The sequence below is a fragment of the Callorhinus ursinus genome, unplaced genomic scaffold (assembly GCF_003265705.2).
Source record: "Callorhinus ursinus isolate GAN/ISIS: 27379988/994484 unplaced genomic scaffold, GSC_fseal_2.0 scaffold1, whole genome shotgun sequence".
In the NCBI taxonomy this organism is placed as follows: Eukaryota; Metazoa; Chordata; class Mammalia; order Carnivora; family Otariidae; genus Callorhinus; species Callorhinus ursinus.
In genome coordinates, this window is record NW_027397063.1 from 97,945,116 (window position 1) to 97,973,023 (window position 27,908).

General features: G+C 42.0%; 1 protein-coding gene across 3 annotated transcripts in view; it reads right to left on the reverse strand.

Moving 5' to 3' along the window:
- KCNAB1 (potassium voltage-gated channel subfamily A regulatory beta subunit 1) overlaps positions 1–27,908 on the reverse strand; it is a 394,841-nt gene that overhangs the window by 247,211 nt on the left and 119,722 nt on the right. Inside the window, exon 1 of one of the 3 annotated variants that reach the window (XM_025879970.2) lies at positions 2,049–3,021. The exons of the other annotated variants lie outside the window; for them this stretch is intronic. Within the exon in view, the coding sequence (XP_025735755.1) occupies positions 2,049–2,269 (221 nt within the window). The 5' untranslated portion in view covers positions 2,270–3,021. Of the gene's footprint in view, positions 1–2,048; positions 3,022–27,908 lie in introns of those variants that run through there. 3 annotated transcript variants of the gene reach the window in all.

Sequence of the window (27,908 nt, forward strand, 5' to 3'; positions counted from 1 at the left end):
CTCTCTCTCTCTCAATCTCTCCAACCGTAAGAAAGTCTTAGTGTACATTTGGCATAATCTCATACTCTCCTAAAGGCACTCTGAGTGGAATTTGAAGGAGAGAGGGGTTAAGTTACACTCGCACACGCACAAAACCACCTGCCTGTCACAGGTAAAATGGTTCCAAATACAAGGGGATAGAGAATCTTGTCCTATCCATAAACAACAAATGACTCAAAGAAAACTGAAAAACCACAGATGGCTAACTTTTTATCAGAAAAGAGCTGTCCTTAGTTGCCAGTAATGGAAGATGCCCAAGTGAATCTTACTTGCACATTGAGCTTTTGTAAAGACAATTATTCTCCAATTGGAGCTAAGCTGTAAATATTACTAGAAAAACCTTAATGGAAATCTCCTGCCTTGGGAAAATCCTCACAAAGCCAAACTCTTCCAACACAATGATGCATAAGCAACTATGAAACTCCGCCACAAGAAATGAAGGGTGTTACTTTTTATTTCTTCCGGTTTACGAAAAGCTCAAGGTGCTGCTAAAACGCGAGCGGCCGCACTTCAAGTCACCTCTGTGATCTGCCTTATCTCTGAGTGGCCCATTCCTAGGGGCCCTGCTGACGAAGGCAGCAGCTTGTCTCCCTCACAGCACCCAACTGCATGCAGAGCAGCGCCGTGTCCGTGGGGCAGGGCTGGGCGTGCGCCACACAAGCAGCAATACGAAAAGCCAATGCACTGGAGACTGCAGCCTCTGTTAGCAAACTGTCCCTGTGCGGCCCCACTCGCCACCATGGAAATACTGGGAATAGCAGAGTTGCCTGGAGTCGGGCTGCTCACATAGTACTGCAGTTGGGGCAAAAAGCTTTAGGTTCCCCCCCCCCACCCCCCCCACAGCTTTCTTTCTTAATGGCACAGAAATATATCAAAACAACAGTGTTCTGTGTCTTTGCAATGAGAGGCTGTCCTATAACTCTACAAAGAAACTTTTGCAAGGGTAACTTTCATAGAAATTGGTTTAAATGCCTCTTTCAGAAACCCCACATGGGAAGTCTTAGGTGTGCATTATTTTAATTGCATCAAGTTCCTTCCATTCTAAAATCTGGTTCCTAACAAAGATGAGGGATAGTTAAAGGTAAATAATTGACAAAAATCCTATTTGCACACCAGAATAACCAAAGCCTTTGGAAGATGCACCATTACCTTCTCTCCTCTACATCTGTAAAGATTTTGAGATGAAAGCACAGTCGGTTTAAAGAAATAAAGCCAGGAAGGCTTAGTACAAAGCAAATAGAATGAGAAGGCAGGAGTCACATAATTGAATAATGAAATTTTCTACTTATCAAATTTAAGTCATTCTTTATTAAGGAGAACATCAACTATTACCAGGAAGGTTGCCAACTATGGAAAACAACCTAGAGGAAGAGACGCTTAAAAATGTATGAGGAAACTCATACTAAAACAATTAACTTTTTCTCCGTATTTCACAAGAAGTTCTCCATTTTATTTCAAGCTGTAATTTAAATTCAAAGACGTCAGTGTTCAATCTAATTTACCTTTATGGGTGTTTCTTCCTGCAAGAAAACTTCCTTAAGAGCTTGCATAGAATTTGTTGCCTTGGTCTTTCGAAAGATAAATCAGAATGCAGTACTAGATGGGACACTAATTTGAATAGTATAATCACAGAAACTACAGTCTGTGCCATAAAATAGGACCAAAACATCTGCAGTTGAAAAGCTACCCTGATCTCAATACCAGCTTCCAGCAGTTGTGTTACTCTGCGCAGACTGGAATTCATACAGCCCTTAAGGTGTTCCCAGCACTTCAGAATATGCAAAATGGGCTGCATTAAAAAACAAAAACAAAACACAATACTACACACACAGCACAACCACTTTGGGTTTCCCCCGCTCCTAAAGAGCTATTTTAGAGACACCGGAGAATTCTAAATTAGGCAACCCACCCGACCCGTGGGTAAGTCACTTTCCAAGACCCATGAACTGTCCCCACTGCACCTGTATAGCACACAGAAAGCCCCGGCAGAGGGAATCTGACATCCATACCTATATTTCATGCCAGTCTGCTTTGCAGTGGACTCTTTGAGAGAAATGTGATGCTGAGGGGTGAAGGTCCCCAGGCTGCGCGCGATGATAGCGACCGTGCGGAATCTGGCCCGGGCTGCGTTCACCACATTGGGGGCGGTGGAGCTCTGCTTGCTCAGAAGTCTGTCCTCACCATTCCGGCTCTTCAAATTGTGCTCTGTGCAGGCTATGGAGACTTGCATTGCTTCCCCGGGCAGCGCACGGTCCCTCTCAGAACCCCAAAACACAGGCAGTCACGAGAGGTTGAGCAGTTGGGGGGGTTTCTGCTCGTCTTTTAACCCCTCCTTGCTCCCCCTTCCCGGGGATGCCGTCAGAGGAGTCCTCGCGGCCGACTTCAGAGCCAGGCGAGTGGCAGGTGTGGTTGCGGTGCGGACCAGAGTCCCGGGCACCGAGAGAAGTAAACAGCCAGCCCCGAAGTTGTCACAGCAGCTGGAGTGCGATCAGGCTCGCAAATCTTCCCGGGCAGTCACCTCGGCTGATTAAACAGCCAAATCCATGCAGTCGAGAGGCTTTTGCAGACGCCTAAAGCTGAGCCTTCGCACTGCCTGCACGCAGCCCTGCCAGAGCCGGTCCACCGTGTCTGAATGCGGGCTCGCCTCTGGGCGATGGCTCAAATGCACGCAGGCATACCGCAAGATGCGCCGCCAGCACCCTCTGGACCACAGGCAGGATGCTCAACTGGCGCGCGGAGCCTACAAGAAGCAGCTAATCGCAAGCTGATCCCCGGGGACCAGCGGTCTCCATCCACTCGGGCTGTCAGCTCCCTCCCCGCCCCACTCCGGGAGGTCTCCAGGGCTCATCAAGACCCTTCCCCACTCATTTTCAGGTGAAAGCCTGGGTCGCTCAGCCCACGCTGACGCGGGTTTGCCGCTACACGGAGGAGCAGGCTGGTAGAGCTCCCAGCCTTTGTGTGCGAATGGTAGGCAAGGATCACTTTCAGCAGACTCCTGCTGTAACAGAATCTGGAGGGCAGCTCATAAAGGGGGGCTCGGCTCAGACTCACACCAAATCTTGCTGCAGCACAACAGTTGGAACTGGGGGAGGGCAGAGTGGGGGTGCTCCTGCCACAGAACATGCCAGTGAATTAACACGTGAATACTCTGCGACTGGCTTCCTAAAACACTACTTGAAATCCCTGTTAGCCTTGTCAGAGTTCGTTTCCCCTGTACACGTTATTCCTTAAGACGCTAAGTTTGAAGTTTACTGAAAAACCACAGTGCAGACTTTTTGGGATTCAAGTCAGCTAACTTCCTGTAAAATCTATTCTGGATCTCAGAGGAGGACCAAGGAGAGGGGAAGAGATAGCAATTCGGCACCACCCAGAAGGGGGCTACACTAGGTGAGCAGCAGGTGCATGTCACCACCCAGAAGGTCCAGGCCAGGTGTCTGGAACCATGTACACTGCCCACCAGTCATCTGTGGCCAGCTGGTGATGACAAACACTATGCCTGCTCAGGGGTGGGCAGCAAAACACCCCTCTTGACTTTGAATCCATGTGAGGCAGAAACATCGTGTGGTTCAGTGTCAGGTGCAAAGCAACTGCTCAATAAATGTGATTGAACAAAACTAAGCACCGATTGGTTGATAACATTTGATCTCTCCATTTGAAATGCATGGAAGCCAAACTCCTTTTGTAGATGTACTTACAATAAAATTGTGGCTTCTGCAAAATCAGTTTTCCAAGCAAGCTTGTGCAGCCACTCTGGAAAACAGTATGGAGGTTCCTCAAAAAGTTGAACATAGAACTACCCTACAACCCAGCAATTGCACTACTGGGTATTTACCCCAAAGATACAAATGTAGTGATCAGAAGGGGTACATGCACCCTGATGTTTATAGCAGCAATGTCCACAATAGCCAAACTATGGAAAGAGCCAAGATGTCCATCAACAGATGAATGGATAAAGATGTGGTATATATGTATACACACACACACACACACACACGGAATATTATGCAGCCGTCAAAAAAATGAAATCTTTCCATTTGCAACGACGTGGATGGAACTGGAAGGTATTATGCTAAGTGAAATAAGTCAATCAGAGAAAGACAAGTATCATATGATCTCACTGATATGAGGAATTCTTAATCTCAGGAAACAAACTGAGGGTTGCTGGAGTGGTGGGGGGTGGGAGGGATGGGGTGGCTGGGTGATAGACATTGGGGAGGGTGTGTGCTATGGTGAGCACTGTAAATTGTGTAAGACTGTTGAATCACAGACCTGTACCTCTGAAACAAATAACATGTTAAAAAAAAAAAAAGAAGATAGTAGGAAGGGAAAAATGAAGGGAGGGAAATCGGAGGGGGAGACGAACCATGAGAGACTATGAACTCTGAGAAACAAACTGAGCATTTTAGAGGGGAGGAGTTGGGGGGTGGGTTAGCCTGGTGGTGGGTATTAAGGTGGGCATGTATTGCATGGACCACTGGGTGTTATACTCAAACAATGAATCATGGAACACTACATCAAAAACTAATGATGTATGGGGCACCTGGGTGGCTCAGTTGTTAAGCGTCTGCCTTCAGCTCAGGTCGTGGTCCCGGGGTCCTGGGATGGAGCCTTGCATCAGGCTCCCTGCTGGGCAGGAAGCCTGCTTCGCCCTCTCCCGCTCCCAATGTTTGTGTTCTCTCTCTCGCTGTGTCTCTCTTTGTCAAATAAAATCTTAAAAAAAAAAAAAAACTAACGATGTAATGTATGGTGACTAACATAATAAAATAAAATTAATAAAAAAAAATCAGTTTTCCAAACCTGGTTCCCAACAGACATTGCTGTCAAGCAAAAAGGAACAGTGTTTCAATCAACATTATCTGTGAGCACCATCTCTGTACTAGGCAATAGGAACATGGGGCAGGGGGAATGAAGCACTGTCCTTCTCCCCAAGGAGCTGGCAATCTGTGTGGGAAGGACAAAGCATTCAGTCTTAAAGGGGCTAGTTAACAAGTCAGAGGTGCATCGGTGTTCAAATGAGTGGTACAGAGACTAAATATGCTAGAGTTAAGCAGGGGAGTAATTGCAGAGGGCTAGAGAAAGTTCTCGGATTCATTCCCCGTATTTCTATTGAGTCCCTATCAGATACTGGTCTCTGCTTGTTACTGGGGTATGAAGTTGGCTTAGACAGAGGCTGGACCTCAAGGAGCTCAGGGATGCCCAAGCAGCCCTCACCGAGTAGGACTTTGCCCAGGGCATGGATCTGATTAGCAGGAGAGGAGGGAGGTGGTCTTCCCAGGGGCTGGCAAGTGTGGGGAGAACACACATTCTGGCTGTGTCTATGTGTTTTTCTTTTAAAAAAAAAGCAGGTCTGACCACTTCTTCCCAGCTAAATTAAGTTTTAAGTAGAATATGTGCTTATTTTGGATTCTACTCCAGAGATGAATCTCAACACTTTATAACCTGCAGATAAGGTTTCAATCACATTGTGGAAAATCATCCTTTACCCTTCATGACCTTCCCACTCCTGACTTTAGAAAACAAGTATACCACCTACTGTTCAGTGGTTGAGAAATAACTTTCAGATAGGATGAGGGTTGTGGAAAGGGACAAATGATGCCTTCTTTTTACCCTTGGCTCCCAGGAGGGAGTTCTTGAAGATATCTGTGTTCCCTGGAATAAATAACAGTGGGCAGAGAGGAAGCAGATCATTAGAACCTTCATGTTTTCACACGAAGCTGGCTCATCGGAGATGATCAATGTGAATCAAGAAAAGAGTCAAAATGAGAAGAGGAAGAAGTGGGAGGAATCCAAAGGAACAACTGAGAAAAAGAGGAAAATAAAGCAGCCTGGGAGGCAAGACAGTGTGGTAATCACCAGAGGCCCAGAGGGGTCAGGAGTTTCCTCCGGCACTGGCTGAGGCGGAGGAGGTGAGGAGGTGTGAGAAGGTGGCCAGAGGCTGATGTAAGAGTCCTGCCAATTTCACGGGGCGGGGGAGGGGCGGGGGGGCGGTGTGGAGGGGGCAGAGATCTGCGTGCTGTTAGACAAGATGGCTTTCAGGTTTCCCTGAAAGCATAACCCGAATGAGATCGGGGATGCAGTTATCAGAACAAAACATGCAAGGCAGAGAGCACCTCTGAGTCACCTTTCTATCCCCCACAGGACCTTAAGCAGAGTGCCTTATATAGAGCAGGCCCTCACTGTATGAATAATTGAGAGAAGGAGACAGGAAGCAAAGGAAAGAAGGAGGCAGGAAGGGAGGAAGGGAGGTATATGGGAAGATGCCAAATTCTTGGATAAACTGGATTCCTTAAAAAGAAGAAAAAAGAAAAGAAAATCTTCCATGGTCTAGTTTCACCCAGGCTGCTTCCTTAAAGGGAGCAAATCATTGCCCCACATTCACATCTGCACCTCTTGCGTATTGACAAGTGTCCGCCGTTAGTCCGCCTCAAAGAGAACCGAAGAATGGAGACCAGAGGCACACTTTACAGTGCAAGTCTCTTTCTTGCTGTCCGCATTGTGCCTTTTCAGATCTGACACTGCATAGGCTTTGACAGCCGGCCAGCAGCTTGGTGACCGCGGTCCGCACCCTCTGCAGCACTGATGGAGCAGCAGGTCTCAGGAGTCCGGGAATCGCCTCACAGTTGGCTGTGAGAATCCTCATTCCTAATAAATTTGTGCTAACAGGCCACATGCTAATTAAGGTGGGAAATTAGATAGGAATCCTGTTATTGTCATCCATTAGGATTGGGAAGGGTTATTATTATTTCAGACTCAAATAAGACCCACAGATGATGAGATCGGTAGAGATGGAGATATAAATGTAGATAGAGATGTGGTGATGGGTTGAATTGGATCCCCCCCATATTCATATGAAGTCCTTAATCTCAGTAAGTACCTCAGAATGTGACTGGATTGTGTGTATTACAGTAATACAGGGAGACAAGGTGTTTCAAGAGGTGACTGAGGTAAAATGAGGTCATTGAGGCAGGCCCTAATCTAATAGGACTGGGATCTTTATAAGAAGAGGAGATGAGTGGGGTGCCTGGGTGGCTCAGTGGGTTGAGCGTCTGCCTTTGGCTTTGGTCATGGTCCCGGGATCCTGGGATCGAACCCCGTGTCAGGCTCCCTGCTCAGTGGGTGACCTGCTTCTCCCTCTCCCTCTGCCTGCCTCCGTGTGTGTGTGTGTGTGTGTGTGTGTGTGTGTGTGTGTGTGTGTGAAACAAGTAAATAAATCTTAAGGGAAAAAAAAAAGAGGAGATGAGGACCCTGGAACACATGGAGGGAAGATCTGTGAAGACCCAGGGAGAAGACAGCCATCTGCAAGCCAAGGAGAGAGGCTGCAGGAGAAATAGACCCTGCTGACACCCCTCCCTCATCTTGGACTTCTCGTCTCTAGAATCATGAAAATATAAATGTCTATTGTTTCAGCCCCTCAATCTACAGTATTTTTTATGGCATCGGTCCTCACACACCAGCACAGGTATAGATATTGTTTTTTAGTTTAATACGAATATTATTGGTCAAGAGAAACTATTGGAATACTCTAAAGAAGATGCTCCTAAAAGTCTTTATTAGACCACAGTGATATCATTATCGTGCCACTCCATACATCCTGAGCCAATGTTATAAATGTACTGCAAAGAAGAGCTCCAAATAGAACTCATTTGTTCCTTTCCACAAAGTTGTAAAAGCCTCTACATGGTAACTCTTGATGTAAGGAGTGGTGGTTTTCAAGGCATTTCTAGTACTTTCCCTTGTTCTTTTTTTTTTTTTTTTTTTTTTAATTTTTGGAGGAGAAAAAGGTTGCATGCGCACACACACAGCAGGAGCGGCAGAGGGAGAATCCCAAGCAGCTCCCTGCTGAGTGTGGAGCCCAACAAGGGGCTGGATCTCACGACCCTGAGATCATGACCTGAGCCAAAATCAAGAGTCAGACACCCAATCAACTGAGCCACCCAGGCGCCCCTCCCTTATTCTTAGTGATCTCCTTATTCTGCCAGTTTTCCCTTTCAAAGGCTTGCTTTATACTGGGCATGTATAATGAGCAACCTCTGACATGTCAGGAGGTGGTGGCAAGACGCCTGCAGTAGCAGGCAAAGGCCTGGGTTCCAAACCCAGCTCTGTCCCCCTGTCTGTGACCTCGGGTGTCATTATAAATCTCTGTGCCGCCGTTCTCACCTGACATATGAGAGGGATACATATAGATTCAGCAGGGTGCTTTTACAGAGAGCTGTGGGAGTTACAAGATCAGAGAGAGCCAAACTGTCACTTACTCTGCAATTTCACCTGGGTCTCAGCTGGTCTTGATTCATTACCCAATAGTTGGAATTCTTTGGCATTAACGTCAAAGGATCGTTGAGCCGTGGTGACAGAGCCAGTTAGAAACAGACCACAGGTGACTGAACTTGCACCCTATCTTCTTATGCTCATCATAGAGTCTTCATGGTAACATGGAAGGACTGTGGAGTGCATGGTCAGCTGGGGCTGGGTGTGAATCCCAGCTCCGCCGTGCCCCTTCCTTCCTGAGCACCACAGAGCGGGATGCTCAACCTCCCTGAGCCTCGGTATCCTCACAAAAAATGGTGCAAGAATATGCCTTTCTGGATGATTGTAGGAATTGCATGAAATAGTACTTGGCCCACAGTAGGCACTTGATAACTGCTAAGTATCCATCTCAATTTATTAAAAGCAGGGCTATTAGGAAGTCAGTCTCTCAAGCTCCACCAGGGGACCCCAACAATTACTATACCAGTAAGACTTACACTGCACTTCCTATATCCTAGGAGCTCTCAACAATACTTTATACATATTAACTCATTTAATCTGCACATAATCCCATGGGGAGGTAGTATGTTTTCAACACCATTCTAGAGATAAGGAAACAAGAGACACAGAGAAGTTAAATAACTTGTCCAAGGTGACACAGGCAGGAAGCCGCAGAGCTGGGGTTTTACTCGGGGTAGTCTGCCTCCAGAGACTTGGTTCTCAACCCCTGTGCATACTGCTCCTCACTGCAAGAACCTCCTTGGGAGAAGGGCTTTAAACAGTGCCATTTTATGAATATCATTTTTAAAAAGCCTCATTCTTATTATGAGTGAGGGGAAAATTCAACATTAAAAACCTAAAAATTTCAGAACAATTAAATCATCCATGCTTGGTAGCTTTGAGGTATTCCTTCCATCAACCTTTTAAAATACTTCATTATACTTTATTCTTTTTGTTCAGGAAAACATGTTTTTTCCCAATTACCTGGCACATTTCTGATTAACTTGATTTTCTTTTTAAGATTTTATTTATTTATTTGACAGAATGAGAGAGGGAACACAAGTAAGGGGAGTGGGAGACTGGGATCATGACCCGAGTCAAAGGCAGACGCTTAATGACTGAGCCACCCAGGCGCCCTTGATTAACTCAATTTCTTACAAGTCAAAACAAATGCTTTATGCTGAGTCCACTCAGAATTTATGGTTTCTATGCCATCAGAAACCAGAGCGGGGGTGGGGGAGTAGGGGGGAGGTGGGGGGGCAGGAAACATTCAATTATGCAGCCAGGCAAAACTGGATTCATTCAAAACAGAAAAGAATCTGCTACTATCTGAAGAATTTTAAACATGCAAGTGTACAGATGGCAAGCCACTTTATGTGCCTATTATTTGTGGTTAAAAGAGAAATTGTTAGGATGAGCGTTTGCCATTTATCAGAAATTCTTAACATCTGGGTTTGGAGAACAATTTATCATATTCTGACAAACTGAACCAGCCATGAAAGTAACAATGGGCCTCCATTTGTGTGGGCACAGGTTTTGGAATAACAGAGAAAGTAAAATTGAGAGGCCAAATTGGAAATACTCGAGGCTCTGCTGAATAGAAGAAACCTCCAGATATAGACCCTTATGCTTTCGTGGAGGAAAGTTTCACCAGAGAACCCCCACTGGGAAACTCTGAGGACAAACTCAATACAAATTTTCTCACACCACTGGCCACATGCCCAAATTAAAACATAATTAAGGATAGTTAAGCTTTTCAATTAACACTTGAACTATACCCATAGCCACTGATAAAATATTTCCTTAATTAGAAACTTGTGACATATCAGATGTATCAGCAAGATCTCCATATTTATCCATCACTCTATATGTTCAAGACAAGTGCCATAATGCTATAGGAAGCAGATATAGAAAAATAGGAAATTCACAGTTCAGATTCTTTTGTTGAGGCCTCTTCATGGTAGGTAAATTCTCATAAGCTCGCCTAGAACCTGGACATAAAGCTGGGGGGAAATGGGGACATGTGGTCAGTTTATTTATTTATCCTTACAAATGTCATTGATTCTTCCTCACTTAGTAATCATTAGTATGATTTCTGCCATTGCCTTATAATAGAACAAGCTGGTCAGAAATATTGGTCAATTTAAGATATCATTAACCATAAGACACGTTATGACTTCCTATACCACTAAAACAAAAACTATGGTCAATTGTTATGACACAATGCTTTTTTATCCCTTAAACTTTTTATTTTAAAGTTACCAAAAGTCATTTTAGACTTAGTTGGGCTTCTGTGCCCAAAATTTCACTCTTGTATATACAGGAAAGGAAAAATATAAGAGAAACTGGTTAAGGTATTCCCCAAATATATTCACATTCAGAATTTGATACTTCTGGATATTTTAGTCATCAACATCCATATCTTTCCACACAGTCATCCTTTGTGTTGGTAATGTGGCAATTTTTAAGACACATGCTCATCAGAATCTGAATAGCCAAAGCAATCTTAAGAAAGAATAAAGCTGGTGGTATCACAATTCCAGATTTCAAGATATACTACAAAGCTATAATAATCAAAACAGTGTGGTACTGGCACAAAAAAAATAGATATAAAGGTTAATGGAATAGAATGGAGTCCAGAAGTAAACCCATGCTTATATGGTCAACCAATCTATGAAAAACAAGGCAAGAATATGCAATGGGAAAAAAAATAGTCTCTTCAACAAATGATGCTGGGAAAACTAGATAGCTACATGCAAAAGAAAGAAATCGGACCATTTTCTTTCACCATACCCAAAATGGATTAAAAACCTAAGCTTGAGACCTGAAGTCATAAAGTTCCTAAGGGAAAACATAGACAATCTCTTGGACATTGGCTTTAGTGACATCTTTATGGACAGGTCTCCTGAGGCAAGGGAAACAAGAAAATTAAACCACTGAGACTATACCAAAATAAAAAGCTTCTACACGGCAAAGGAAACCATCAACAGAACAAAATGACAACCTACTGAATGGGAGCAGATATTTGTAAATGACATATCCAATAAAGGGTTAGTATCCAGAATATATAAAGTATTTATACAACCCAACACCAAAACAAAAAAACAAAAAAACAAAAAACAAATAATCCAAATAAAAATGGGCAGAGGGTTTTAATAAACATTTTCCAAAGAAGACATACAGATGGCCAACAGACATATGAAAAAATGCTCAACATCACTCATCAGGAAAATGCAAATTAAAGTCACAATGAGATGACTTTACACCTGTCAGAAAGGCTAAAATAAAAAACACAAGAAATAACAAATGTTGGTGAGGATGTGGAGAAAATGAAACACTTGTGCACTATTAATGGGAATACAAACTTGTGCAGCTACTGTGGAAAACTGGAGCTTCCTCAGAAAAATTACAAATAGAATTACCATATGATCCAGTAATTCCACGACTAGGTATTTATCCAAAAAAATGAAAACATGAATTTGAAAATATATATGTACCCCAATGTTTATTGCAGCACTATTTACAATAGCAAAGATATGGAAGCAACCCAAATGTCCATTGACTGATAAATGGATAAAGAAGAGGTGGTATACACATAAACTGGAATATTACCAAGCCATAAAAAAGAATGAAATCTTGCCATTTGCAACAACATGGATGTACTTAGAGGATATAATACTAAGTAAAATAAGTCAGAGAAAGACAAATACCATATGATTTCACTTATACATGGAATTTAAGAAACAAAACAAATGAACAAATGAAGAAAGAGAAACAAAAAAGCAGACTCAAATATAGAGAACAAGCTAGTGGTTGTCAGAGGGGAGATGGGTGAAATAAAGGGGATTTAGAGTACACTTATCTTGATGGGAACTAAGAAGTGAATAGAACTGTTGAATCATTACATTGTACACCTGAAACTAATAACATTGTATATTAATTACACCTAAATTCTCTCTCTCTCTCTCTCTCTCTCTCTCACACACACACACACACACTCAACTATTATCTCTGGGATTTTTTTTCCCCAAGTTGTTGACGCCCACTCTGAAAGTTGTGATGCACACTTACAGGCATTGACAGCCTCATCATGATGGTCACCTAGCCAGTGGCAATAGGAGATTATGTCACAAATTCACCAAAGGAAACGTATGTGTTTCAGAGAATTGAGGAGCTATAATGATTTCTAAGATAATATATTTTAAACTTTTATTTCATGGCTATTTAAATCTAAAATATTATAGAAGGAAGGAAGGGGAATTTTTCAGCACCCACTCTGTGCCAGGCATTGTGTCAAAAGCTTCTATATCCACTATCTCATTCCAGAGAAAAAGGAGAAAAGAATCCGCCTTTGTTAAACATCTAAATTAACTGGGCTCTCAACTACGTCATCTATAGATGGAGTTACAGAACCATTCATCTTCACCCTTGCAAAACTAAGTATGAATCAGATTCCAGAAGGGCTTTCCACATAAAGTCACCCTTGCCACCTTCCCCGACTTTATGTGGAAGGGCTTTCCACATAAAGTCACCCTTGTCTTCTTAGGCTGAGGAAAGCTATTGTCATTCTACCTCATATCTAATGTATAAAAGATACACTCTCTCGCTTCTTTGTTCCATTCATTTTTTTTTTAAAGATTTTATTTGTTTATTTGAGAGAGAGAGACACAGTGAGAGAGGGAACACAAGCATAGGGAGAAGCAGGCTTCCTGCAGAGCAGGGAGACTGATGCGGGGGCTCCATCCCAGGACCCTGGGATCATGACCTGAGCCAAAGGCAGACGCTTAATGACTAAGCCACCCAGGCGCCCATGTTCTATTCATTTTCAAAAGGGACGTGTTGTAAAGAGCAGATCTTAGATCCTATGAGATTCCTTCTCATTTAAGTCCTTCCTTTTGACAGATCGCAGAAAGTTAATGTAGGAGACTCCTCAGGTTTTCATCACATTTAAAACAAAACTCAAATTTTATTTTAAGTGAGAGGATCAAGCTCTCACTCTATATTGTCTGAAGTTTTTATAATGCACACATATTACTCTTGTAAATAAAAAACATTTTTAAAATATTTCTACCATAACCTTATCACAAATTCATCCAAGAGGAAAGAGGGATACAAGAAAGCATGAAGGGAAAAGTCACGTTAATTCAGAATTCCAATTTTTAACATTTTTGTCAATATCTTCTTGGTTTGCACAATTTTATTTTCCACGCAGAGTTTCATGGTTGTTGTTATTAATGTTGCTGCTGTAGTTTTATATAATTGAATACTTTTCAATGTGTGTGTTAATTACCTCATGCGATCATTTTGGATTTGTTCCTTTGTCTTTTCATATATTATCTGCCCTTAGGTCAATTATTTGTCATCATTATGGATAGATCACCTTGTTGATAGGCATCTTTCATTGTCGAGTTGGTAAGTTCTATATCCTGATGAAGCAAAGAGGTGAAGGACTCAGCCCCTCCCCATAAGGCTCCCTTCCTGGCTGTGGAGGGTGCAGACATTCACTGATGGCTAGTTGCCTACCCTCTATGTCAGAATGAGTGATCTAGCTGATACATTCTCTAGAGGAAGAGATCCTGGAGGTTGGGGCAGTTAAAGAGACTATGGTAGTGTCAGAAAAGATTTGGGCATTAAGGACAAAGAACCCAGGCAAGGAAAGAAAGTAGGTGAGGGAGGCTACGTGGGCAGATGAAATATTTTTTCACAAAGATGGGGAGGTTGAGGGGCCTCTTAGGGAACAACGAGCAAAGCACTTTGGATGGAACCTTATTTGACAAAAAGGATTTATGTGAGAAATGATGCAAAACAAATATACATAAATTAACTAGAGTCTGCTGAGGACAGCCTGGAATAAAAGTCTGGTGCAGACTGCCTGCTCAGGGCAGTTGCAGGGAGGTTAACGGTAGAACACTCATCAAGGATTCAGGTCTGGGGATAGGAGTGTAAGCAATATTTTTGGAAGATCCTTCTGGAAGCCAATAGGGTGGTCCAGTAGGAGACTGCTAGAATCAGCCGGCTGTTAAGGTAAAACTTGCTGTCGAAAGAATGGTACTTCTTCCTGTCCGTTCTAACAGACTATGGAAAAATGTTCACAACACACTGTGTGCTCAAAAAACAGTTCACAAAATAATATGTACAGTATGAGCCTATTTTGACAGAAGCAAAAATTATCTACCTCTGCAGAGAAACCAAAGGATATTCCCCAATATATTTGGTATATTGGGTATATTTGAGATACCCAAATATTATCACTAGTTACTTATGCATAGTGGAAGTATGGGTGATGTTTTATTTCCCTAATTTTGATAGCATATTATTTTCTGTTGTAGGTATATATTACTTTTATATTATGGAGCAAAAAAAAGAAAAGTAATATTCAGAGAAAAAGAAATGATGCTTGAAGCCATCAGAAGCCTATAGGTATACTTATCATGGGCAGAAGACCAAGAGCTTTTTTCTTTTTCTATTTCATAGCACCCAGTGCTGTGAGATAAATGGCATGAAGCTCAGTTTACATTTTAACAAGCATCCAGGACGTGACCATTAAGCTATGCTAACTGATGTGGAAAATAATTAAATCAAATCACTGGTTTGCTGTAGATCTGATATGGATTCCTGCTGGGGAGGCAGGCAAGGAGTAGTCTGATCCTCTAAGGACAGCAGTAATTAAACACTAAAGGAATTTTTGGCAATAACTACGAATTCTACCAACCTAAGCCTGGTTGACCCTCCCTAGAGTTGGCCTCTACTAAAAGGAAGAGAACCTATATAGGTTCATCATTAATCAAATTAATGTGAGTTGAGCCCCTTAGGGGAAAAGGACAGGTCTCAATCTCTCAGACAGCTGTGCAGACAGGTGCTTTATTAATACCCATTGGCTGAATAAATGAATTTATACCAAGCTCTGGGATAATGCCAGAACTGAGTGGAAATATGCTATATAGAAATCAAATCACTATGCTGAAATTTCAGAGACCTCTCTAATAATTGTGGTTTGTCCCCAGTATTCTGCATTCGCCCTTTGCCCCACCTCTTACTTGTTTTTTTACATAGTCCTATGGTGATAAAATGAGAGAAGGAAGGAGTAATGCAATATGGTATTTCTGTATAGATGTTAGGAAATACTGGCAAAGGAATAGGAATGAGGAGGGGCCTGGGGAAGAAAAGAATTTTAGCCAAAATCAAACATAGGGAAGTATCTGAAGAGACACACAAAGCTTGAGCCTAATCTGCTAACTGAATTTCCATGGGGAGGTGGTTTGTCAGTTTTAGGAAAGTATCAGTGTCTTAGTTTCCTCGGGCAGTTGTCACAAATTATCACAAACGTGGTAACTTAAAACAACAGAAATGTATTCTCACAATTCTGGAGGCCAGAAGTCTGAAATCAAGGTGTGAGTAGGGCTGTGATCCCTGCAAAAGCCTTGCCTCTTTCAGCTTCTGGTGGCTCATCAGCATTCCTTGTGACTTTAACTCTCCATGTGACTCTAGCTCTCCAGTCTCTGACTCCACCTTCAAATGTCCTTCTCCATGTGTCTTTGTCTTCTCATCTAAACACACTTATCATTGGATTTAGGGCCCACCTAGGTTGATCTCATCCCAAGATCTTTAACTTCATTACATCTGCAAAGATACTTTTTCCAAATAAGGTCACATTCACAGGTTTCAGGGTTTAGGATATGAACATAGTTATCTGGGGACTACCATTCAACCAACCAGTGTCAGTTTGGGGAAAGTATGCGTTAGATGGAAGGGGGGGGTGGGGAAAAGATGGAGAGAGGGGGCAGCAAGACTGGACTTGTTTTCTGTCCTGACGAGTAAAACTGAAGATACAACAAAAACAGTCCAAGACTGTATGGAGACGAAAATTCATTCAGAGTACAGGTTTGAGAGCTCCCATCTGTGGATGGTTTCTTTGATAGGGTGAAAACAAAGAGAAACAAGAAGAATCCTCATAGGTCAAATAAGGGCAGGTGGGCTTTCCCATGCCGTACAGTGTCTCTTTGCCCAGAGATAACAGTACTGGATCAGGTACAGAGATCACACATGAAAGGATCCACATAAAAGGATCATCTGTAACCATATCCTTGGTGAGAATGGCTCCATTCACTAAACCAAAGGGCTTCTCTGGAAGAGAAGAGAAGAGAGAATGGTACATGGCGTACTTGGGAGGGAGAAACAGCAAAGACACAATATAACAGAAGCTAGGAGGCATGCAAGCTATGGAGGAGATAGCAAAGCAAGAAGAAAAATAACCAACGAATTATGGTTTTGTCATTTTCCTGATCAAGAGTACCCCCAAGTCTTTTTTTAATAGATGACTTTCTGTTTGGTAAAGGTTTGAACTGTCATGTCAGCAGAGGTAGATGTTAGAATCTGGTAGTCATAGCATCATATGGTGCAGGACTAGAGCAGCTCAAGAATCACTTGAAACTCGAGTTCCAGACTCAGTATGAGAGCAGAAGATTCAAATCATGGGACTTATTATGATGTCAAGGAGCAGGGAAGAACATTAAACCTAAAAAGGACTAGGTACTTCTCAGTAGAAAAGAAGCTTGGAGTCTGGATGATTGAAGGCAGTAGTCAAGGGATCAATTCAGCAGAATGGTCTCTGAGGTCAAAGTGGACCAGTCTCTAAAATGGAAGCATAATTCTGAAAAGTATTAAATACTTTTTATACCCCATAAATCAAGATTTTAAAAACTTATTACAAATGAAGATTTATGAGAAATGAAAAGTACTTTGGTTTAATATTAAAAGACATTAACATTGTATAAATCAATTTTAGCACTATGTTGAGATAAAATATAAAGATGTGCATATATAATAGTACACAGAGTACTAGTATATAGTATAGAACATAATATATGTACATATATGTACACACAGTAGTACAAAGGGTGGGGGAACGAATGGAACATGGAACTATACTGGAGCAAAATTTATAAGGTTTAACAGATTTAAGTTAATTTTATTCTGAAGTAGATTGTGGTAAGTATATATTATGATCATTAGAGAAAACAACTCAAAGAAATAGTTTCTCAAATCAACAAAGGAATAAAAATACTTAACAGACAAGAATGTAATCAACCAAAAAGTAAAAGTTGACTAGAACTAGTAAATAAATTTAGCACGGTCACAGAATATAAGATCAATATACAAAAATCAATTGTATTTTTATACTAGCAATGAACAATCCAAAATTAGTAAAACAAATTTTTTTGCAAAATCAAAGAAAATACTTACAAATAAACTAAAGAAATGCAAGCCTTAGAAACTAAATATTACAAAATATTAAAGAAGATCTAAATAACATGAATGTTCACAGATTGGAATAGTTAGCATTGTCGAGATGGCAATTCTCCCCAAATGGATTTAGAAATTCAATATATACCCTATCAAAATTCAGCAGGATTTTGTAAAACTTGACAAACTGATTCTAAAATTTATATGGAAATGCAATAAACTTAAATAGCCAAAATAAGTTTGAAAAAGAGTTATATGAGAAGACTTACACTATGTGATTCCAAAACTTTCTACAGAGCTATATTAACCAAGAGAGTGTGGTATTGGCAAAGGGTAGGAGTATAAATTAATGGAAGAGAATGGAGACTTCAGAAACAAGTTCTTACATTTGTGGTCAACTGGCTTTCAACAATGGCACCCAGCCCAATTCAATTGGAAATGATGGTGTTTTCAAAAAATGTTGCTAGTACAATTGGCTATCCCCATGCAAAGAAACAAAAAAGACCATACACCCTATCTCACATCTTGCACAAAAATCAACTCAAAATGGATCATAGACTTACGTTTAAGAGTTAAGACTCTAAACTGTCTAGAAGAAAACAAAGGAGAAATCTTTGTGAACTTGGGTTTGAAAAAGATAGGACACCAAAAGTACAATCCATAAAAGCAAAACAATGATAAACTGGACTTCCTAAATAAAAAACCATTTTACTTAAGAACAGATCATTATGACAAGACACAGACTAGCTTAAAAATTCTGCAAATCATATACATGGTAAAGAACTTGTATCCAGAATATGTCAAGATGACTAATATAACTAAATGAAAGGATATATAACCCAACTAAAAAAATGGATGAAAGATTTTAATAGATATTTCACCACTGAAATATGATAGATATGTGAATGGCTAACAAGCACATAAAAATAAGCTCAACCTCAGTAGTCATTAAGGAAATACACAAAACACTACAATGAGACACTCCAGCACTCCCACTAAAAACGCTATAATTTTTTTAAAAATTTAACCAAGAGTTAGTGATGATGTGGAGAAACTCGAACTGAAACCCTCATGCATTGCTGGTGAGAGTGTCAAATTTTCCACTATGGAAAATAGTTTGATAGTTTCTTAAAAAGTTAAGTACAAATTTACCATATGACCAAGGAATTCCACCTTTAGATATGAAAACATATGGCTACATAAAGACATGTACATGAATGCTCATAACATTATTCATAACAACCAAACCCAGAAACTTATCCAAATGTCCATCAAATGGAAAATGGACAAACTGTGTTTATATATATATTTTTAAAGATTTTATTTATTTGATAGAGAGAGGGAACACAAGCAGGGGGAGTGGGAGAGGGAGAAGCACGCTCCCCGCTGAGCAGGGAGCCCAAAGGAGGGCTCAATCCCAGGACCCTGGGATCAGGACCTGAGCCGAAGGCAGATACTTAACTACTGAGCCACCCAGGTGCCCCAAACTGTGTTATATTTATAGAATTCTATTCAGCAATTAAACGAATGAACGACTGATACGTGAATCAACCTCAAAAACATTACACTGAGTAAAAGAAGCTAGACAAAAAGGCTGTGTATTATATAATTCTATGCTGAGGACAGGTCTAGAAAGGCACATTTATGGAGATAAAACAGATCAGAGGTTACCTGGGTCTGGAAGTGAGAACAGGGATTAACAGCAAATAGGCCCAAGGAAATTTTTTTGTTATAGGACATTCTAGAACTGAATTTTGGTTATTGTACAATTCTATAAATTTACTAAAGTCATTGAGTTATATATTTATTTTGGGTGAATATTATGGTATATAAATTATACCTGATGAATTTGTTAAGACAAAAAAAATAAAGTGTCATGCCATGATGTAGAATAAATACAATACTGGTGGTTAAAAACAAAAACATTACTTTTCTGAGAGAGGTTTGTTATTTTTAAGCACCCGAGTTCCCTTTCCAATCAGAAGCAAAGATTGGAGGTGAGAATGTAGAATTTATGACAAGCCTTAGCAGACGGAGGTCAGAGGTCTGGGAAGTCTCTGAAAGGAGTTGCAAGACAGGATCAGAAAGAACAGTGAGTTTAGTTGCTCTGGGGTTCTCCAGAAGAGTCTGCTTCATCCATCACAGGGCTGACATACTAGAATCCCTAACCGGGTTGAGGAAGAGTCAAAGGACACGCCAAAGAAGTTCCACGTTGGGCACACACTGGATCCGGGCTAGCGTGGAGGGATGACAGGGCAGCAATGGCTGAGGGGTGCCAGAGACAGGCTCATGGAGTCACCCACTGTATGGAATGAGGCAGCAAAGCAGCCAAGGATCATCAGGGTCTCCAGAGCACAGGGGAGGTCATAGAGCACAGACCGGATACTGAGGCAGTGCAAGGTTTGCAGGCAAAGACATTGGGATGTCCCCAAAGCCCAGGCAAGACGGCTTTAGGACACAGCAGATAGGCAAGGGACAACTCGGAGGAGAGTGACAAGAACCTGGTGAATGGCATGAAGACCACCTCTGAGAAGGAGCTGTAATTTTGAAAGAACTAAATATTGATCCAAACCCCTCTTTGGGAAATGGATGAGTTAGCTTAAAACAGCAAGTTGTAGGCTTTCCCCTGCCTTTAGTGGGACTAGGGACTTTAGAGCCAGATGAGGACAGTCAATAAAAATTCCTTTTTCTGACCACTTGCAAGATGTAAAAGGCTACCAGGCAGCTGAAGGTCTAATGTTGTGACCTTCGACCTTAGGCTTCCCAGGCTGACCTGCTGGAAAGCACATCCTTTGTCCCCTAACAGCCAGCCCTTCCAGGTTTAAAGAGGCCTCACCATATCAGATTAGGAAGTCTCTTTGCCTCTCTTGGGGTAGCTCAGGTCTTGTGCGGGCCTGAGCAGATGGACCAGGTGCCCAGAGATAACGACTGGGGCACTATCTTCTTGTCACTGGACTCTTCTCACTTTGAGCCTTAGTCCAAACCCCTAGCTACAGGAGGCCCTGCCAGGGTGCTGAAAGGATTTGGTTCTGCAGCAAGCACAATGAGTCGGTAGATCCCAAGAGCGTTCTTTGGTGTATACCCCAGGTACTTCTAGGTTCATTTACAGATGAATTAACTACTTGTAACTCTTCAAGTGGCATTTTAACGTGAGATATCATTAAACAAAACCAACTGGAAGCAGAGTCATTCCATCTCCCTGCTAGTCAGATTAGACAGTCCATATAAACCTCTCTCGTGTCCCACACCCAGAAGAGGACCTGCTGTTCCACACAGCTAACATCATTATGTAGGCCCAGGGCTCACTCACTCAATAGCACGGCACATTATTTATAGCAATATGGTTGTTATAAAAGCTTTCATGTGAGGGAAGGGGAGAAAGGATATTTGGATTCCTGATGTTTTTGGCTTGGGGCTTTTTTCTTTTAATTGAGTAGGAGTGAGTTATTTAATGTTACGTGTAGGTAAATGAGAAAATATGTCCCTTTCAGGAAATGATTTTAATTTCCCTGTAATCATTCTTAATTGTTAACTATCTCCTGAAATTCAAAAGGCTGTCATGTGGAGGAGGGAAGCCATTTGGGAATGTTGTTACATTAGGACTGAAACAGGACCAAGGAGAACTGGCAACAGGCAGGCTGGGGACACTGTAAAGAAGGACTCGCTGACAGTGTGGGCTGCTCAACAATACATCAGACTGCCCACCTAGAGATCTGGTAAGCTTGCTGTCACCGGAGGTATGCAAATTGTGGCCTCAGAACCAGATGTCTGTACGTGATAGAGAGAACAGTGTATTTACTTCTCTGAATGGTACTTGCATTCCATGGGCTTTTTCGGATGGTAAGAAACTACATTTTGCTTAGATGACATGGGTTTCTTCTTCTGGCACGCTTAGTATCCCTTCTCCCTTCTGATGATAGAATGCCATGCCTCAAGTGGGATAAACCCCATTCCCCAGGCTCCTGGCGAGGGCACGTGACCCAGTCAAGGAGAATTCCACTGCCCAGGGCACAGTGATGGACTCTGGATGGTTATGTGACCCCAGTCAGTTCAATCATACTCAATCTTGGGACTTTTATTGGAAGAGAAACTCTTTCTTCTGGACTTATAGCTAGTTAAGTATAAAGCTACCTAGGGCTATTTCAAGGAAAGGACCTGCTTGAGAATGAACTGGAAGTGTCATTAGGGAGACCATCTTCTCTAGTAGGCCTCCCTCAGCAGGTGGTGTCTGCTCTTTCCTACTCTGATGCTTTATCCACCATGTTGTCATGACTCAGCTACTTGAGTCGGCAGCTTCTATTGCTTCTAGGACTACAGACTAATTGTAAATCTCCTATTCAAATTCCCCAAGAGAAAGAACCTGACCACACCAATCAGTCACCATCCATGTGATACACCCAAGTAAACTATGGTTCTTAAGCCCAACTGCTGTGGATGGCAGTCTTTACGTCAGGGACTGTTATAAACTGAATATTTGGGAGCCCTTTACACTCCAACTTGTATATTGAAGCTTTGGCCACCAGTGTGATGGTATTTGGAGGTGGGGCCTTTGGGAGGTAATTAGGTTTAGATGAGGTCATGAGGGTGAAGCTCCCATGATAGGATTAGTGTCCTTATAAGAAAAGAGATCAGAGCTTCAAACTTTTTTTTATGTAATGATATCATAGATACGGATGCTGTCCTCCAAATGTGGCTCCAGATCCCTTCCCAAACAAGTGTCAATGTTCTTTCCAATTTCAGTTTTCTAGAATCCTTTTTTTTCCAATTCTCTTTCAATTATTTTGTTTGAATTTTTATTAGTGTTATGATCTTTCCCATGAGGATTGATAAAGGAAGTTGCCAAGCTGAGAATCTCAGGCTTTCTGCTTTTTCCCTCACCTATCACCAAGCGCTTGTCCCACTAAGAATTTAGACATGAGTTTTTCACAAGGTGAAGGTGATTAAAAACAAATTGACAGAGGCCACGTTTAGGCAACAGGCTTGAACAATGGAAACTCAAGCAAGGCGATAGGGCCCATAGTGACTACTGAGCTGACACAAACAGACTCATTAAGTGACCCTCCTTGAAATACCCATTAGGCCCTAGCTGACCAATTACAAGCAGGCACAGCACCTAAGATTACTAGAAAAGGGAAAATTCCATATATCCCCATACTTCCTCACTCTACCCTATAACTACAGCCCCTCACCATCACCTCATGGCAGGCATCTCTCCGTTGCTGGCATGCCTGCAGCTCCCTTGCAGTGTCTTCAATAAACGTTTCTCTCTCTTGTTCTACCTTGGGTGCATTCTTTCACCACGGTGCCACCAGCCCCACAAAACCCAAATCTGGGACACCTCAGACTTGTCTGATAGAACATGGTGATTCAGTTGGGTCATGGGTCATCTGAAGAGAGTATAATAGAGATTAGTGATAAGGTGTAACAGGAATATCCCTTAAGGGAGGTATATCCCTAAACCACAGTGCCTCAGGCCTAGTAACAGCTGGGTCCCTTACCACTCCTGGGCCTGAAGGGATGACTGGAAGAAATGATCACCAGAACCCAGAGACAGAGTGGGCTGAGTGAGGGCCACCTGACAGAACCTGTGACCCTCAATGGAGCCCATGGGGAAGGAGTTGAGGGAATAAATTCAGCCCCATCCCCAATCTCCTGCCAACTGGCTGAACCCAACTGGAAGCAAGAGGCCCCAGGAACATAGAGCAACCTCCCAGAAATACAAAGCACAACCGAAAAAGGTAGGGATGGGTATGGAGGAGTAAATGGAAACTATTCAACACATGTGGGGGGGAAAAAGTACTTGAGCTACGTTTTCCTTTAAGCAGGCAAAAATATTTCAACACATCATAGCCTGCTGCTAAGTCTTATGGCAATAGGCCAATCCAGTGCTACTTTTGGCATGAAGGAGAAGACAATGCCCAACCAGACAGGGAGCATCCACCACTTACACTGCTGGGCTAGCTGGCACAGCCTGAGGGTATCGTGAAATGAGAAACCCCCTCCATTAAGAACTCTGACACTGGGGGCAAACCAAGATGGCGGAGGAGTAGGAGACCTGGATTTCGTCTGGTCTCAGGAATTCAGCTGGATAGGGATCAAACCATTCTGAACACCTACGAACTCAACAGGAGATCAAAGAAAAGAATAGCAACAACTCTTTGAACAGAAAAGGGACCACTTTCTGGAAGGTAGGATGTGCGGAGAAGTGGATCCGAGGCAATGTTTGGGAGGATAGACGGCGGGGGAGGGGGCCTCCGTCGGCCACTTCTGGCAAGTGATAGAGCTGCGGAGCACAAAACTGGAACTTTTAGAAGTCTGCTCCGCTGAGGGACGTCGCTCAAGTGGCTAAGTGGCGGGGGGGGGGGGTAGAACCCTCATGGGACAGTGTGGTCTCAGGACCCTCGGGGTCCAGAAAGACCAGGGGTACCCGAGTACAGCAGAGCTCCCAGGTATCGGAGCGGGGAAGGCGGCTGCAGAGACAGAGCCAAGGCGCAGGCTCTCAGCTTGGGGTTGCCATAAACTATGATCCGCAGCACAGTCGGGCCACTGCTCCTCCATCAGGGACCCAACCAGCGGCAGATCCGGGGAGACTCCCCTTCCTCCCCCGGGAGGAGCGGCACTGGAGCGCACCGCAGGGATCTGCTGGATTTGGAGACCCCACACGGGGTTGGGTGCCAGAGATAGAAAAGCTCGGTCACAGGCTGGGTGAGAACGGATTGCGGCCGGAGACCAGGGAGATGGGAGTGATTGACTGCTTTTCTCTGGGGGCACACTGAGGAGCAGGTCCCCAAGTTCTCAGCTCCCCCGGGGTGGAGATTGGGAGACCATCATTTTCACTCTCGTCCTCCAAAGCTGTACGGAAAGCTTGCAGGGAACAAAAGCTCCTGAGAGCAAACCCGAGCAGCTTGCTTAGCCCGACCGACAAGGCCAGGGCAATTCCGCCTCTGGCAAAGACATTTGGGAACCACAGCAACAGGCCCCTCCCCCAGAAGATCAGCAAAAACAGCCAGCCAAAACCAAATTTACTGATCAATGAGAACGGGAGAACTCCAGTGCTAGGGGAATACTGCACATAGAATTCATGGCTTTTTTTTTACCATGATTCTTTAGTCTTTCAAAGGTAATTTTTTTTAACTGTCTTTTTCTTTTTTTTGAATTTTTCTTTTTCCCTTTTTCAACCAACATCATATCAATCCATTTTTTTATCAATCCCTTTTTTAAAAAACATTTTTATTTTTCATTTTTAGAGTCATATTCTATCCCTTCATAGTAGTTACCCTTATTTTTGGCATATATATATATAAGTTGTTCTGTCTTTAAAATTATGGGATACAGTTTCTTCTAACAGATCAAAATATATCCTAAATCTCTAGTGTATGACTTTTTTCTAGTCTCCTGCCTGATCACATTCTCTCCTTTTTTTCTTTTTTTTTTTCTTTTTTCAAACAACTTATCAATTCCTTTTATAAAACTTTTTATAATTTTCATCTTTACAATCATGTTCCATCCCTTCATCGTATCAACCCTTATTTTTGTATCATATATAAGTTTTTCTTTCTTTAAAATTTTGGGAGGCACTTTCTTCTAACAGACCAAAATATACCCAAAATCTAGTGTGTGGCACTGATCTATGCACCAGCCTGATCATATTTGATCATATTCTGTTTTGTTTTGTTTTTGTTTGTTTTTATCTTTTTCTTTTTCTTTTTTCTTTCTTTCCCTTTCTTTTCCCCCAGTTTCAGGTCTTTTCTTATTTGTTTAGAGTATATTTTCTGGGGACGTTGTTACCCTGTTAGCATTTTGTTCTCTCATTCATCTATTCTCTGGACAAAATGACAAGACAGAAAAAATCACCTCCACAAAAAGAACAAGAGGTAGTACAGACTGCCAGGGACCTACTCAATACAGACATTAGTACGATGTGAGACCTAGAGTTCAGAATCATGATTTTAAAGATACTAGCTGGGCTTGAAAAAAGCACGGACATGATTAGAGAAACCCTTCCTGGAGAAATAAAAGAACTAAAATCTAACCAAGTTAAAATCAAAAAGGCTATTAATGAGGTGCGATCAAAAATGGGGTGCTAACTGCTAGGATAAATGAGGCAGAAGAGAGAATTAGCGATATAGAAGACCAAATGATGGAAAATAAAGAAGCTGAGAAAAAGAGAGATAAACAGCTACTGGATCACGAGGGCAGAATTCGAGAGATAAGCGATACGATAAGACGAAACAACATTAGAATAATTGGGATCCCAGAAGAAGAAGAGAGAGAGGGGCAGAAGGTATATTGGAGCAAATTATAGCAGAGAACCTCCCAATTTGGGGAAGGAAACAGGCATCAAAATCCAGGAGGCACAGAGAACCCCTCTCAAAATCAATAAAAATAGGTCAACACCCCGACATCTAATAGTAAAACTTACCAGTCTCAGAGACAAAGAGAAAATCCTGAAAGCAGCTCGGGATAAGAGTTCTGTAACTTACAATGGTAGAAACATTAGATTGGCAACAGACCTATCCACAGAGACCTGGCAGGCCAGAAAGAACTGACATGATATATTCAGAGCACTAAATGAGAAAAATATGCAGCCAAGAATACTATATCCAGCTAGGCTGTCATTGAAAATAGAAGGAAAGATAAAAATCTTCCAGGACAAACAAAAACTAAAGGAATTTGCAAACACGAAACCAGCCCTCCAAGAAATATTGAAAGGGGTCCTCTAAGCAAAGAGAGCGCCTAAAAGCAACATAGACCAGAAAGGAACACAGACAATATACAGTAACAGTCACCTTACAGGCAATACAATGGCACTAAATTCATATCTTTCAATAGTTACCCTGAATGTAAATGGGCTAAATGCCCCAATCAAAAAACACAGGCTATCAGATTGGATTAAAAAACAAGACCCATAGATATGCTGTCTGCAAGAGACTCATTTTAGACCCAAAGACACCCCCAGATTGAAAGTGAGGGGGTGGAAAACCATTTACCATGCTAATGGACACCAAAAGAAAGCTGGGGTGGCAATTCTTATATCAGACAAATTAGATTTTAAACCAAAGACTAATAAGAGATGAGGAAGGACACTATATCCTACTTAAAGGGTCTATCCAACAAGAAGATCTAACTATTGTAAATATCTATGCCCCCAACATGGGAGCAGCCAATTATATAAGGCAATTAATAACAAAAGCAAAGAAACACATTGACAACAATACAATAATAGTGGGGGACTTCAACACCCCCCCTCACTGAAGGACAGATCATCTAAGCAAAAGATCAACAAGGAAATAAAGACTTTAAATGACACACTGGACCAAATGGACTTCACAGACCTATTCAGAACATTCCATCCCAAAGCAACGGAATACACATTCTTCTCTAGTGCCCATGGAACATTCTCCAGAATAGATCACATCCTAGGTCATAAATCAGGTCTCAAACGGTATCAAAAGATTGGGATCATTCCCTGCACATTTTCAGACCACAATGCTTTGAAACTAGAACTCAATCACAAGAGGAAAGTCGGAAAGAACTCAAATCCATGGAGGCTAAAGAGCATCCTACTAAAGAATGAATGGGTCAACCAGGAAATTAAAGAAGAATTAAAAAAATTCATGGAAACCAATGAAAATGAAAACACAACTGTTCAAAATCTCTGGGATGCAGCCAAGGCAGTCCGAAGAGGAAAGTATATAGCAATACAAGCCTTTCTCAAGAAACAAGAAAGGTCTCAAATACACAACCTAACCCTACACCTAAAGGAGCTAGAGAAAAAACAGCAAATAAAGCCTAAACCCAGCAGGAGAAGAGAACTACTACAGATCAGAGCAGAAATCAATGAAATAGAAACCAAAAGAACAGAACAGATCAACGAAACTAGGAGCTGGTTCTCTGAAAGAATTAACAAGATTGATAAACCCCTGACCAGACTTATCGAAAAGAAAAATGACCCAAATCAACAAAATCATGAATGAAAGAGGAGAGATCACAACCAACGCCAAAGAAATACAAACAATTATAAGAACATATTATGAGCAACTCTATGCCAGCAAATTAGATAACCTGGAAGAAATGGGTGCATTCCTAGAGATGTATCAACTACCAAAACTGAACCAGGAAGAAATAGAAAACCTGAACAGACCTATAACCACGAAGGAAATTGAAGCAGTCATCAAAAATCTTCCAACAAACAAAAGCCCAGGGCCAGATGGCTTCCCAGGGGAATTCCACCAAATATTTAAAGAAGAATTAATACCTATTCTGAAACTGTTCCAAAAAATAGAAATGGAAGGAAAACTTCCAAACTCGTTTTATGAGGCCAGCATGACCTTGATCCCCAAACCAGACAAAGACCCCACCAAAAAGGAGAATTACAGACC